Raw genomic sequence first — 14,593 nt, 5'->3', positions numbered from 1 at the left:
ATCACGATTTAACGGTTATTTTAACTCTGATTTTGATGGTTTTTTTACAGCTACACTCCTTGACCCTATATGAATACAATGACTTAATTTGATCTTCAATTTAAAATATTTACACTAGTGGATACCACAAAATCTTTTGTTATATTTAACAAAAGTATAAATAAACTCTTAATTGTTAGTGAATATATTGTTTTGATGGCATACGCATTTTATGAAACTAGTTTCAACATCCAATCGTCAAACTTGTTTGTTTATACTATGAGATCATATACGCCAAAAATCGGAAAAAATAAACATTCAGAGATCAAGTAATGGGACAAAACATTTCGACGATTATAAACAAAAAATCACAATTTAACAGTTATTTCAACTCTAATTTTGATGATTTTTTTACAGCTACACTCCTTGACCCTATATGAATACAATGACTTAATTTGATCTTCAATTTAAAATATTTACACTAGTGGATACCACAAAATCTTATGTTATATTTAACAAAAGTATAAATAAACTCTTAATTGTTAGTGAATATATTATTTTGATGGCATACGCATTCTACGAAACTAGTTTCAACGATCCAACCGTCAAACTTGTTTGTTTATACTTTGAGATCATATACGCCAAAAATCGGAAAAAATAAACATTCAGGGCTCGTTTGGTACACCGTATTAGACTATGGATATGAGTAAATAGTCCATGTCAGGTGTTTGGTGTCAACTTGTATTATTTAATTACCTGACTATTTTATACGGGTTGGGCTTTTAATACTATCCTTACCTGACTAACTAATACAACTCACACACCCCGGTTTAGATAATACACGCTTAATTATACAGCTAGGTAAAAAGAGCACACACGTTCACATAAGTTTGGAATTTTTTTTTTTTTTTTGGTATGGAAATTAAGTTAGGAATGTAATTACATCATGAAATTATTTATTTATTTATGTTTTGCCCTAGACCTCCACCCTCAGATAAAATCATTCATCTTGCTAAGCAAATTGCAGCACTGGCCTCCGAAGAACGTTGCCAACTTGGTCCTGCTCTTGGTGAGAGGCTAAGGCTTCCCAAGTTGCAGCCCATATGAACAGAAGGCTTGGACAAGTTCACAGGGAGGGCCAGCTGCTGCGTCAAAGGCTGAGGAGAAGAAGGTGGAAAAAATAGTGTTTGATGTGAAATTGGAGAAGTTTGATACAGCTGCAAAGATCAAGTTAATCAAGGAAGTCAGGATCTTTACCAGTCTGGGATTGAAGGAGGCTAAAGATCTCGTTGAAAAGGTACTCTATGTCCTTAAACAATGGGTTACCGAAGAGGAAGCAAATGACGTAATTGAGAAAATAAAGGTTGCTGGAGGAGGAGTTGTTATGGAGTAGTAGCATTCTGGAGTTGTTTCACATTGTTCGTTGTGTCTTGTTGCTGAAATGAATTGCATTGTTGTTTCTGTTCGAACAGAGGTTTCATGATCTTGGAAGTTCTTTGCAATTTCCGAAATATGGATTTTATATTTTGGATGGATTACCATTAGTGTGGGAGCCAAATTAAATCAGAACCCTAATTCCTTCTATTTGGGAATTTCTAAACCTAATTGGGAGTTACTCAATTTAATTGGGGGTTTCCCAATTAAATGAGGAATTACTTAATCAGGTTGGAGATTAACCTACCTACCACCATTAGGGATTTGATTAAATTCCCTAATTAATCAAATCCCTAAATACACCAACCCCAATACACCCACCAACCACAATTAGGGATTTGATCAATTCCCTAATTAATCAAATCCCTAAATATACCAACCTCACCTACCTCACCAACCACACCAACCTCACCAACCTCGTCAAGGCCTCCTATAAATACCTGGCCACGCACAAGGATGATGTACGTCAGAATTTCTACTCAAACTCTAGAGAGCTCTTCCCTTCACAAATCCTAGCCACCTCTTCTCTCTCTCTCTCTCTCTCTCTTTTACATAAGGCTCCGGCCGCCCGGTTTTCACCACACATATATATCTCCGTACCCTATTTAGCTATTGATTTTTCCCTAAATCGATTGAACTAACTTAGGCATCGGAGGGCCTTTGGCCAACACCCCCCGGGTGTGGTCCTCTTATCCAATTTATTTTGCAGGGAGAAAGAGGCGGTGAAGAAGAAAGGGGAATCTTTCAACGGAATATTCTCGTGGGAGGAAATTTGCTCCCACAATTAGCATTAGAATTTAACCATTTTCAATATAGATATGGAGAAATAATTGTGTTTGATTTGTTCTACAAGGCTTGATATTGAATTATTTTTTGAATTTCAATTTCCACTTAAATTATCAAAGAATTTTTTTTTAAAAAAATAGTCCAATCTGATGTTATCCGGAACAGCACCAAACATAGTATAACTTAGTTAGACTATTTATCCGGAACAACACCAAACACCTTACAATATTATGGATAAACAGTCAGTACTCTCCCGTACAAACTAATACTATCCGACATAAATTAGTCAGTACAGTCCGATGTACCAAACGAGCCCTCAGAGATCAAGTAAAGGGACAAAACATTTCGACGATTATAAACGAAAAATCACGATTTAACGGTTATTTCAACTCTGATTTTGATGATTTTATATGAATACAATGAACATATTCGATCGTCAATTTAAAATATATATTTTCTAACAAAAACCCAATCCGAACTACAATAATATATTTTTCTAACAAAAATCCGATCCGAACTAAAATAATAAATTTAAAGCTACTTAATAAATATATATACCGTTTAATTTCTTAAGTGTTATGCATACAAAATAAAAAAAACAAAAATAAATTGGTTTAGGCGACGAAATGTTTGGATTACGTCATGCAAAGATTTAAATTTTTTTTTAAATTTTTAAATTTTGTTTATTCTTGTAAAGACTTTGCGTGACGAACAACACTTCGTAACGCATTACTTTGTGCAACGAACCTTACTAATTCGTCGCGCAAAGTCATGCAGATATTTTAAAAATAAAATTTTTATTTATTTATTTTTGTAAAGACTTTGCGCGACGAACCACTCTTCGTAGCGCAATACTGTGTGCAACGAATCTGAGTAATTCGTCACGCAAAGTCATGCAAAGATTTTAAAAATACTTTTTTTATTTTATTTATTTTTGTAAAGACTTTGTGCAACGAATCATCCTTCGTAGCGCAATACTATGTGCAACGAAGTTTACTAATTCGTCGCGCAAAGTCATGCAGAGATTTTAAAAATATTTTTTTTTTATATTTACTTTTGTAAAGACTTTGCGCGACGAACCACTCTTCGTAGCGCAATACTGTGTGCAACGAATTTTAGTAATTCGTCGCGCAAAGTCATGCAAAGATTTTAAAAATAATTTTTTTATTTTATTTATTTTTGTAAAGACTTTGCGCACGAAATATAAGTCGTCGCACAAGACTTTGTGCAACAAAGATTATTTTCGTCGCGCAAGGTAACTTTGAGCGACGATGTTTTGTCGTCATGCAAAGATTTGTCGCATAAAGTGACTTTGTGCGACGTTGTGTGTTTCGTTGCGCAAAATTTAGTCACGTAAGACTTCTAGCGAAAAAGTTTTGACTTTCGTCGCGCAAAGTGACTTTGGGCGACGAATGTCTTTGTGCGACGAATTTTGTTTCGTCATGCAAAAGTTGGTCGCGCAAGGGGTTTTTTTTTACTAGTGAGTATAGGGTAAATTTTGGCTATTTTTTATTAAAACTCTTTAATTTCGCGGGATTATCGAAAAACACAAGAAAAACCCTCCGCTTCTTTTCATTTCCCTTTCTAGCTTTGTTCTTTCTTACCACTGTTACTAGGGTTTTGGAGAAATTGTCAATGGGTTTTTCTTCAGCGTGCTGCTGCCACCTCTGGTTTCAAACAGTGGAATTTCACGGTGAATCTGTTTTGGGTAAGCCCATTATCTCTGCTTCTTAGCTTTGGTTTTGTTTTCTGTAATTAATTGGCAATAAGGGAGGATTTTGAATTTCATTGACTGATGAGAAAGCTGCAAACTTTCAGACTTTTCTTTTCTGCAGTCTCCATATATATTCTGGTTCTGTTAACCAAGGGTAAGTGGCAGAAATAGAGCCTTTTCTTTATGTTTATGATTCTTACAAAGTTCTTATGTCTTTAATATTGAAACCCAAAAATAATTTGGCACGTTTGTCTCCTTAGAATCCATCAAAGAAACCCAAAAATCCACTTAAACATAAACAAAATTATATCCAGATTAGAGATTTAAAGTGGTGAAATGGTAGTAGACTCATAGTGTTGGTTGGTTATGTTAATGTCATACGCATATTATTTACATAATTTTGTTTTCATGTCCTTCATCTTTGCAGGTGTAAGGCGCTCTTACCAAAACAAAAAGAAATCTTAGTGTTATGGAACACAAGCATAAGTTATTGGCTACTGCAAGTTCTCAAGCTCAAGTACCTTGTCCCGAGAGTATAATAGACAGGTTTGTTAGACCAAGTCCTACTCTGCCTACGGTTTCAAGAGTTTGTGATCAAGTCAACTTGTTATCCACCAAGAGTTAGTTTTGGTTAAGACTCTTTTAAATATTTCATTCCGTGTAAATCTAAGTGTGCTGTTTCTGTTGTATTGTTTGAATTTCAAATAGCCTTGTAAATAGGGATTTCAGTTCCCTGATGTAATCTTGAATGAAGTATAAATACATGCAGCCCTTACTGATTGGGGAATGCAATTGAGATCACACATCCTTCTCTAAGTTTTTCATGGTATCAAAGCCCTAGCAGTCTAACGACATAGATCCAATTTTTTTTTTTTTTCTCTTTGCTTCCATGGCCGACTCTAGCAACAGTGACTCCACCCAAACTATCAACACCACTCTCCCAAATTCCACCATGAACCCCTTCTCTTCCTTGACCTCAGTTGTAAACATTAAGCTGGATCGTACCAATTATCCTTTGTGGTTGGCTCAGATCTTACCTGTCCTCAGGAGTCGGGACCTGATGGGTTATGTTGATGGAACCATTGTTTGTCCTTCCCAGCAGCTTTCTGGCAGTACAACTACCAATCCTGCTTACACAACCTGGGTGCAGTACGATCAAATGATACTCAGCTGGATTAATGGCTCTCTCACACCGTCTGTGCTCTCGGTCGTGGCCAGCAAGAGGACCTCTCGTGCTACCTGGGAGGCTCTCGAGCAACGTTATGCTTCTACGTCCCAGAATCGCATCTTGTTTCTGTGGAATGAACTTATACAAACCAAAAAAGGTGATTTGTCGATTGCTGATTATCTTGATAAAATGAATGCTATTTCTGATAACCTTGCCCTAGCTGGCAAACCTGTGGGTGATGATGAACTTGTCCAGATTATCTTGAACAATCTTGGACCTGCTTATGAGATGACAGTGAACGCTGCTCAGGCACGTGATACTCCCATCACGTACCCTACGCTTGAGGCGCTCTTACTGACTACAGAACGGAGGATGACTGAGCAAGCTGCTCCCCTTGTGGAGGCTGCTTCTGTTAATGCTTTTGTCACTGCCAGAGGTCGTGGTGGACAATTTCGGGGCAACGGACGAGGAATAGTTCCAGCTGGACGTGGTGGTGCTGCTGGACGTGGTGGTGTCAATCCTCGCCCCAATCCTTATAACAACAATGTGAGACCTAATTATGCAAACAATGGTGAAAGGTTTAATGGTGCAGGTGAAAGGATTACATGCCAGATTTGTGGGAAACCAGGGCATCCTGCCCTAGATTGCTACCAGCGAATGAATACTGCGTATGAAGGAAGGGTTCCAGCCAAGAAACTCACTGCCATGGCCACCTCTCCTATTATTCTTAATCGATAAACCAATGGGCAGTGGTTACTTGATACTGGTGCCAATGCACATGTCACTCCAGATCTTCAGAATTTGGTTAATCCAAAAGAGTATAACGGTAATGAGAATGTTGGTGGAGTAGGTAATGACTCTGGAATTTCTATTTCTCATCTTGGTTCAAATACATTACGTACTAAATCTTGCTCATTTGAATTAAGAGATATCTTAAGATGTCCCACTGCCTCCACACATATTATTTCTGCCCATAGATTTACCTTAGACAATCAGTGCTATATACTTATTTTCCCTCATTTTTTCCTTGTAAAGGACCTCAAGACCTGGAAGACGCTTTTCCACGGGAGATGTGAGAATGGCTTATATCCATTTTCAGGTGGCGGTGGACAGTTTAACTACCCTATTTCAGTGTGTGTAGGCATTCGAGTCTCGGCTCAAAAATGGCATTCACGTCTTGGTCATCCTACCTCGTCTACTGTCAAGTTTTTAATTTCCAATAAGAAAGTACCAGTTCTTGGTGCTTCCAATGTAACGTTTTGTCAGTCATGTCCCTTAGGAAAGAGTACTAAATTACCTTTCAGTATTTCCAAGTCTGTCTCTCAATTCCCTTTACAATTGTTGCATTCTGATGTTTGGTGTTCTCCAGTAAATTCAGTTTATGGTTTTCGTTATTATGTGTTATTCGTGGATGATTATTCTAGATATTCTTGGGTTTTTCCAATAAAAAGAAAATCTGAAGTTTTTGAAATTTTTGTGAGATTTAAAGCACAGGTCGAAAATATGTTCAATACTTCCATCAAAACCCTTCAATGTGATGAAGGTGGGGAATATAAAAGTCATGTTTTTCAAAATTATCTTGCATCTCACGGCATTTCACAACGATTTTCGTGTCCAAAACATCCTGAACAAAATGGTATTGCCGAACGAAAACATCGTCACATTGTTGAGTATAGTATTGTCATGCTTTCTCATGCCCATATTCCAAATAAATATTGGGTGGATGCTTGTTTAACAGCTACTTATTTAATTAATAGATTGCCAAGTCGTGCCTTGTCCCATAAATCGCCGTATGAAAAATTGTTTGCCAAAGTTCCCAAATATGAAACTCTTAAAGTGTTTGGCTGTCTTTGTTTTCCTTGGTTAGTCCCTTATACACAACATAAACTCCAACCAAAGTCAAAATCATGTGTGTTTTTAGGTTACTCACTGAATCATCAAGGGTATAAATGCTTAGACTTGTCCACGAGACGAATCTATTTGTCTCGCCATGTCCTATTCGATGAGGACACTTTTCCATTCAAGGAACTCACATCTTCCCTGGACAGCGTTGGAACCTCAGGTAGTAATACTTCCCCTGACTTGTTATTTACTTTTCCTCTTTTATCTCCATCACCCCAGGCCAACCCGTTATCTCCTAGCCCGCCTTTACAGTCTCTTCATCAACCAAACACCATAGCATCTGATATTCCTAATCCTACTAACCTGCTCTCTACTCCTGCCTTACTTGATCCTCTAGCCACGGCAAACCCAATGCCTTTACAAATCTCTAGGCCTACCATTTCATCTTCACATGAGCAAGAGGCAGTACCAGTTCCTGAACTGAACCAATCCGTGCCAACTGATAATCACGGTGCTCCGTCTTCCAATCAACAGTCAATCCAACCTCAAAGAATGACTACTCGTTCACAATCTGGCATTCACAAACGTAATCCTAAATATGCATTGCATGTTAATACTGATCATTCTCTCGTTGAACCAACCTGTTATAGTCAGGCCTTCAAGCAACATGAGTGGAGGAATGCCATGGTTCAAGAGTTCAACGCCCTACAGCGTTGTGGTACCTGGAAACTTGTTCCGTATCATCCACAAATGAATTTGTTGCCTAACAAGTGGGTTTTCAAGCTTAAACAGCGTGCGGATGGCTCAATAGAAAGGTATAAGGTGAGGCTTGTTGCCAACGGATTTCATCAGAAGCCTGGCATTGATTATACAGAAACCTTTAGTCCTGTGGTGAAGCACAGCACCATACGACTTGTTCTTAGTCTTGTGGTTTCCAAACGGTGGCCTATTAGACAATTGGATGTACAGAATGCGTTTTTGCATGGATTTTTGAACGAGGATGTGTATATGAGACAACCTGCTGGTTTTGTTGATCAGCAATATCCTAATTATGTTTGCAAACTGCAACGAAGTATCTATGGCTTGAAACAAGCTCCTCGTGCTTGGTTTCATCGGTTCTCAGAATTTTTGCTTCAATTGGGATTTGAAGCGTCCACTTGTGATTATAGTTTGTTTGTTTACAATCACAGAGGTATTTACTTAATTCTGTTGATATATGTGGACGATATTTTGTTAACAGGAAATAGCTCACGACAAATGGGTTGCTTAATCAAAAAACTGGGAACTTTATTTTCCATGAAGGATTTGGGTCCACTACATTATTTTCTAGGAGTTGAAGTACAATATATGAATGATCAGATGCATTTGAGTCAAGCTAAGTATGCCTTGGACTTGTTGAAGCGTACCAACTTCTTGGATGCCAAACCAATTTCAACTCCAGTTCCTTGCGGCCAGAAATTGAGTGCTTATGATGGTGAGCCACATGACAGTCCAGACTTGTATCGGAGTGTAGTTGGCGCGCTCCAGTATCTAACCATCACCAGACCCGATCTTTCCTATGCTGTGAACCAGGTCTGTCAGTTCATGCACTCTCCAACAACTACGCATTGGACGGCAGTCAAGAGGATACTTCATTATGTTAAAGCCACGTACAATCATGGTCTTCTGTACAAACCTGGTCATTCACATCTCACGGCCTTTTCCGATGCTGACTACGCTGGGAATCCTGACACTCGACATTCCACTGGTGGTTTCTGCATTTACTTCGGCTCCAATCTTGTGTCATGGAGTTCTAAGAAACACAAAACGGTGTCTCGCTCGAGTTCCGAAGCTGAGTATCGGCAGCTGGCTTACACAGCTGCGGAACTGTCATGGCTAAAGTCTCTTTTCCGTGACTTAAAGTTACATCTTGTTTGTCCGACCATTTGGTGCGACAATATCTCATCCATTGCCCTAGCTTCGAATCCAGTTTTTCATTCGCGCACGAAGCATTTGGAAGTTGATTACCATTATGTTCGTGAAAAGGTGGTTCGTGGTCAGTTAATGGTGAATTATATTTGTTCTCAAGATCAGATTGCTGATTTGTTCACTAAAGGCCTGTCTTCTTTGCGTTTCAAATTTCTAGTTTCCAAGCTTTCAGTGGCTTCTCCCCCTGTCAGCTTGCGGGGGGATGTTAGACCAAGTCCTACTCTGCCTACGGTTTCAAGAGTTTGTGATCAAGTCAACTTGTTATCCACCAAGAGTTAGTTTTGGTTAAGACTCTTTTAAATATTTCATTCCGTGTAAATCTAAGTGTGCTGTTTCTGTTGTATTGTTTGAATTTCAAATAGCCTTGTAAATAGGGATTTCAGTTCCCTGATGTAATCTTGAATGAAGTATAATACATGCAGCCCTTACTGATTGGGGAATGCAATTGAGATCACACATCCTTCTCTAAGTTTTTCAAGGTTTAGTACTCTTCCAGATGAAGTTGCTCATCAAATTATTTCATTTTTCAATTTTAAAAAACTCATTCAAGTAGGCAGCGTGTCCAAAAGATTCTGAGGGCTTTATCTCTCATCCCCGTCATTGGATTTTTGGTCATTCTAATTCAGACAAGCAGGAGCAATTAAACATGTTGAATGCTTTCGATCGGTTCTTGGTTCATCGCGGGGATAATCAGATACAAAACTTTCGTATACGTTTGGATCTATGTTCAAGCTTCCGTGATGAGATGTTCCGGGCAATCACATGGATCCACATTGCAGCAAGGTGTAATGTTGAAGTGCTTGATCTTCAGTTACGTATACTTAAAACATGTATGGATATGATGGTGTCACATCTCGAATCGCTCCGTCGTAGCTCGATATTGTCCGCTTTGGCCCCCCTCTCTACGCTTACGGTTTTGTTTCTGGGAACTCACGAGCAACTTCCCAGTGGGTCACCCATCCTGGGATTGATCTAGCCCCAACTCGCTTAACTTCGGAGTTCCTATGAATCCGAAGCCAGTGAGCTCCCAAAAGGCCTCGTGCTAGATGGAGGCGGGCATGTACATATGAGGCACATCACCCCTTCTCCGTTGGTCAATGTGGGATCTTACAGATGGAATTGCCATCTTGCATCTTTCTTTGTGGATCTTTGAGGTCACTATTGGTGAAAGTATATACAAGACTTAAAGTGCCCTCCTTTCCTGGTTCCACTAATCTCCAACACTTAAGATTGAGTAGTGTCAGAATAGATGATGGGTTCTCCAAATGGATCTCAAGCTCTTGCAAATGCATTAAACAATTACAGCTTAATGATGTTTGAATAGAAAATATCACCATTGAAGGCTCATTTTTGGAATCATTTCGGTTTGTGTCTCATTACAGACACCTTTGCCATCTTACCATCTCAGGTGAGAAACTTGAAGATATACATATAGAGATGGGTTTTTTTGAATGTGGCTGCACATCACTGAATATTTTTGCTCCAAATCTCAAATATTTGAAATGGGTTGGGAATTATTGAAGCACCAAAATCTTGGGAAACTAATGGGCTCGGAAAAGGCGGAGATTTTTTTGGAGCGCAAGGTAGATGCCGATGACATTGACAATGCAATTGAGTTTCTTTGCAGTATATGTAGGGCAAAGTTCTTTCTCTAAGTGAAGATGCCACTAAGGTAATAATGCACAACCCTGCAGACAAATATTCTCTTTTGGCAAAAGCAAGACATTTTGCATTATGCATTATGCATTTTGGTAATCAAAATTGTTTTATTGTTTCTCTTCTCTCCCTCGCCTCTCTCATCTTAAGGTATGCAGACTAGTACCTGAAAGCCAGGTATGGAAGAACTCTTGAACTTAATGAACTTAATGTGCTGTCTTTTGTTAGAAAGAGTCTTAACAGGGTTCTGGTGATTTTGGATTCGTGATATTATAAGGTTGAAGGTTAAAGATGTTTAGGTGTTTATGTTGTTGTTTTTTACATTCCAACTTTTATACTGGAATTAGGATATCCAGTATGAAAGTTGCCTTCAATTCATGAAATGTTGTTGGAAAACTGACTCTTATAACTAGATTGGTCAATAGCTCAAAATAAGGGAAAATGCATGATTTCATTGCTGGACCACGCCACCCGCCTGACCAAAATAAGAACTCGGAAATGTGTAGTATAAGTGCTTGATAAAACTATGCACATAGCGAAAAGGGAAAAGATGGCAAAGCAAAATATAGGGGCTCAATCGAGATCCACAGTGCACATGGCAACTGTCATGCTGTTATTTATAATATATGCTGCCATTTCAGCGTTAGGCGCATGGCATCGATTAAAATTTCTTAAGTATCCGGTGGTGGATGAAGCATATACAAATACATGATTTCACCCTAAAACAATATAACCTGGTACAAGTAAACCAGTAAAGATACATCAAATTGATTTTACAATATATGCTATTTCAGCGTTATCATGGCATCGATTATCATTTCTTAAGTCTCATCTCCCTCAACGTTTCTTCGGTCTGTCCCGGTTGATTATCATCTCATTCTTCTGGCCAGTGGACTTATTGACAGCAGAGACACTCAAGATACCGTCGGCATCAATTTCAAAGAAAACATCGAATTTATGAACATGTTTGGGACCTGGAGGAATGTCATGGAGGCTGCATTCAGCCAAAAAGTTGAGATTTGCTGGTATGCTACTCTCACCTTCATATATGTGGAAGTCGATCAAAACTTGGTTGTCCTTAACAGTACAAAATTCTATGTCCTTCCTCACGGGAATTATAGAGTTTCTTGGAATCAAATTCACAAATTTTTTCAAACCATTAACATCTGTACCCTCCATAACAAGCGGCAGAGGAGTGACATCCTTGAGAGTGAAGTCTTGAATAAACTTCCCCTTTCCATTCCCACTCAAGGCTGCAGCTTGAATAGCAGCACCATACACCACTGCCTCATCCGGATTAACGCCCTTGCACAGCTCCTTCCCCTTGAAAAACTTCTGTAATAGCTGTTGCACCATTGGAATTCTAGAAGAGCCGCCAGCAAGAACAACATCATCGACACCATTTATGTCCATTTTTGCATTAGTCAAACACTTTTCCACAGGATCCATACACTTGATGAATAAATCCATGTTTACTTGTTCAAATATGGCACGAGTAAAAGTGATGGTGAAATCAGTATTCTCACACAAACAGTCAATTTCAACGTCAATGTCAGACTCAAATGAGAGTCTCTTCTTTGCCTTCTCACATTCATTTTTTAACCTCCTAAGAGCTCTCTTGTTAACGTCCAATTTATGCTCCCTCTTGAATTTCTCAGCACAGTAGTTCACCAATCTGTTATCGAAGTCTTGGCCGCCAAGGTGAGTGTCTCCAGCCGTTGCCTTGACTTGAAAGTCACCAGAAGTGCTCACGGTAAGCAAGGACACATCTAAAGTGCCACCACCCAAATCAAATATCATCACGTTTCGCGGGCTACTCCACCCGGCCTTCTTGTAAAGGCCATAAGCAATGGCGGCAGCGCTCGGTTCGTTCATAATACGCATCACATTTAGGCCTGCAGAAAGACCAGCAGCTTTTGTTTCCTGACGCTGTGAGTCACTGAAGTAAGCAGGGACGGTGATAACTGCATTTTTCACGGTTGAGCCCAGGTAGTTCTCGGCAATCTTCCGCATCTTTTCAAGAACCATGGCTGTGATATCTTCAGCATAACATTGTTTCTCTTGGCCATTGTGGGTAACCAAAATCATGGGCTTGTCACCTGGGCCTTCAATGACCTTGAATGGCCAGAGCTTCACATCACTTTGAACAGAGGTGTCATTGAATCTCCTACCGATTAACCTCTTTGTATCTGTAAATTGACAAATTCCATGTTGATTATTTAGATTGACAAGTCAAGAGAAGAGAATAAAAAGAAAACACTAGACAACAATTATAATAGTAATTGATCGTTTTAATCCTACATACCAAAAATTGAGTTGGCGGTGTTTCTGACGACTTGGTTAAATGCTGCATCGCCTACCAAAATAGTCTCATCAGTTTCTGCGGAGGCAACATAAGATGCAGTCTTCCTGTTCCCGTGATCATTCAGAATGATTTCCACATGATCCTTCTGCCACACTGCTACTCGGGAATACGTTGTTCCCAGATCGATCCCGATGGCGTGGTCTTCTTCTCGGCCATCCTGATAATGATTTATGGCAGCACTTCTGCGCTGTTCATCCAGATGTACTTCCTCCTTCAACAGTAAGTCTTGAAACTCATCCCAAGAACTTATAAGAGGATTGTTGTTTATCCATGCACGAAAGGGATTATACTCCTCTGGCAATCCCGGCAGGATGTGTAGATGAAGAAGGTCGCGATCTTCCACAGGAGCACCAGCATCCGCAAGCTTCTCCGCCAGCTCTTTGATTTGTTTGAGATAGTCAGCCATTGACATAGTGGCATGTTTCCTCGCTTTGTGCAGATGATATTTGAGCGTATAGATGTCAGTGTGAACGAGACCAGCAAAGTGTGCCTCGAGATTGAGCCAGACCTTTCGTGCAGAGTCTGTTCTGGCCATGACACGTTGTTGGAGACCGTCAGATAGAGTGGCTTTCAGCCAGTTTAAAGCCTCTTGATCTCTTCTCCTCCATTTAATAAAGTCAGGATATTGGTATTGCAGATCAGGAGGAGGCTCTGTTCCGTCAATGATTCCAGAAAGATGGTGGTGGTGAAAAAATGAAAGAGAGAAAAACTTCCACTCTCGATAGTTATATATATCACTTGTGAGCTTGATTGGAATCAGTATTGTTGCCATGTTCTCTACGGCCATGGAAGCACTGGAAGGGAGATTGGCAGAAGGGCAAGTTTGGAGTGGAGAGGTGAAGTATATCAGTTGATTATCTTAATTTCAAATATATACACATATATGTGTGTGTTTTTTTGTTTTGTTTGTTTTGTTTGTTTTTTAAGCATATATGTGTGTGTTATGTGGAAAAAAGAGTGCTGTTAAACGAACCCTAAAATTAATTGAGTACACCTTATTATCAAAGTATTTATTGAATTACTAATTTACTTTAATATAAAATTACTAAAAAGGACATATGAAATTGTGAAACAAATATAATTTTAATAAGTACACGCTACTAGCTCAACATATTCAACCCTAATCAAGCGTAGAGAAGTTTTCGTATTGCCAGGTGCCCAAGACGAACAACACAGCGAGCACTGACGGAGGTGCAAGGAAAGGCATCTCAATAGGGCTCTTGACCTGACTCAACACAGCGAGCACTTGAGTCCTTTGCAAAACTTGAATACATTGAGAAAAGGTTTAGGGTCGTGTATTTGTGTTGAAAAGATTGTCGGTCCTCAAACTGTGAATTTGGCGTCCTTTTTATTGCACTAAATTGTCTTAATTTTGATGTTAGATCGCTCCGTTATTGTAATGGTTATTTTATGGCTAGTTTGTATTGGCCATTTGTGCCTAGTACGGATGGGCATCGGGATTGGAAAATCGAAACACCGAGTCGGACCAGATGGAAAAAACTAGAAAAAAAATTGGTTGACTAAAGAAGTCAACAAACCAGCACTGAATCATATAGGACCAGTTCCAACCGGTTCTGATTCCGGTATTTCATTTTATTTTACAAAATTATTTAAATCCAATGCTACATTTTTAATCTTATAACTAATATTTCCCCAAGCCCAACTTCAAAACATCTTTATT

At 39.1% G+C, this 14,593-nt stretch overlaps 1 protein-coding gene and 1 pseudogene across 1 annotated transcript; one reads left to right on the top strand and one right to left on the bottom strand.

Moving 5' to 3' along the window:
• The first annotated feature begins 4,382 nt into the window (after positions 1-4,382).
• LOC110745169 (putative F-box/FBD/LRR-repeat protein At4g03220) lies at positions 4,383-10,546 on the top strand (annotated as a pseudogene).
• A 574-nt stretch (positions 10,547-11,120) lies between these two features.
• On the bottom strand, positions 11,121-13,749 carry LOC110770720 (heat shock 70 kDa protein 18-like). The gene is made up of 2 exons (XM_021974924.2): positions 12,853-13,749; positions 11,121-12,736 (listed from the first exon to the last, which is right to left on the bottom strand). The coding sequence occupies exons 1-2, from the start codon at positions 13,697-13,699 to the stop codon at positions 11,385-11,387; spliced, it is 2,199 nt and encodes a 732-aa protein (XP_021830616.2). The 5' UTR covers positions 13,700-13,749; the 3' UTR covers positions 11,121-11,384.
• Positions 13,750-14,593: the final 844 nt, after the last annotated feature.

Source organism: Prunus avium, chromosome 7 (assembly GCF_965620075.1).
Source record: "Prunus avium chromosome 7, drPruAviu1.hap1.1, whole genome shotgun sequence".
Classification (NCBI taxonomy): domain Eukaryota; kingdom Viridiplantae; phylum Streptophyta; class Magnoliopsida; order Rosales; family Rosaceae; genus Prunus; species Prunus avium.
The sequence above is the reverse complement of the archived record's forward strand: the minus strand, read 5'-3'. Positions and strand labels throughout refer to the sequence as shown.

What these genes read in the sequence shown, in the direction of transcription:
- LOC110770720 (XM_021974924.2), bottom strand. Translation starts at nt 13,699, where the DNA reads ATGGCCGTAGAGAACATGGCAACAATACTGATTCCAATCAAGCTCACA. An exon ending in CACCGCCAACTCAATTTTTG is followed by an intron (nt 12,737 to 12,852) that starts GTATGTAGGATT and finishes GTCAATTTACAG; the next exon opens with ATACAAAGAGGTTAATCGGT.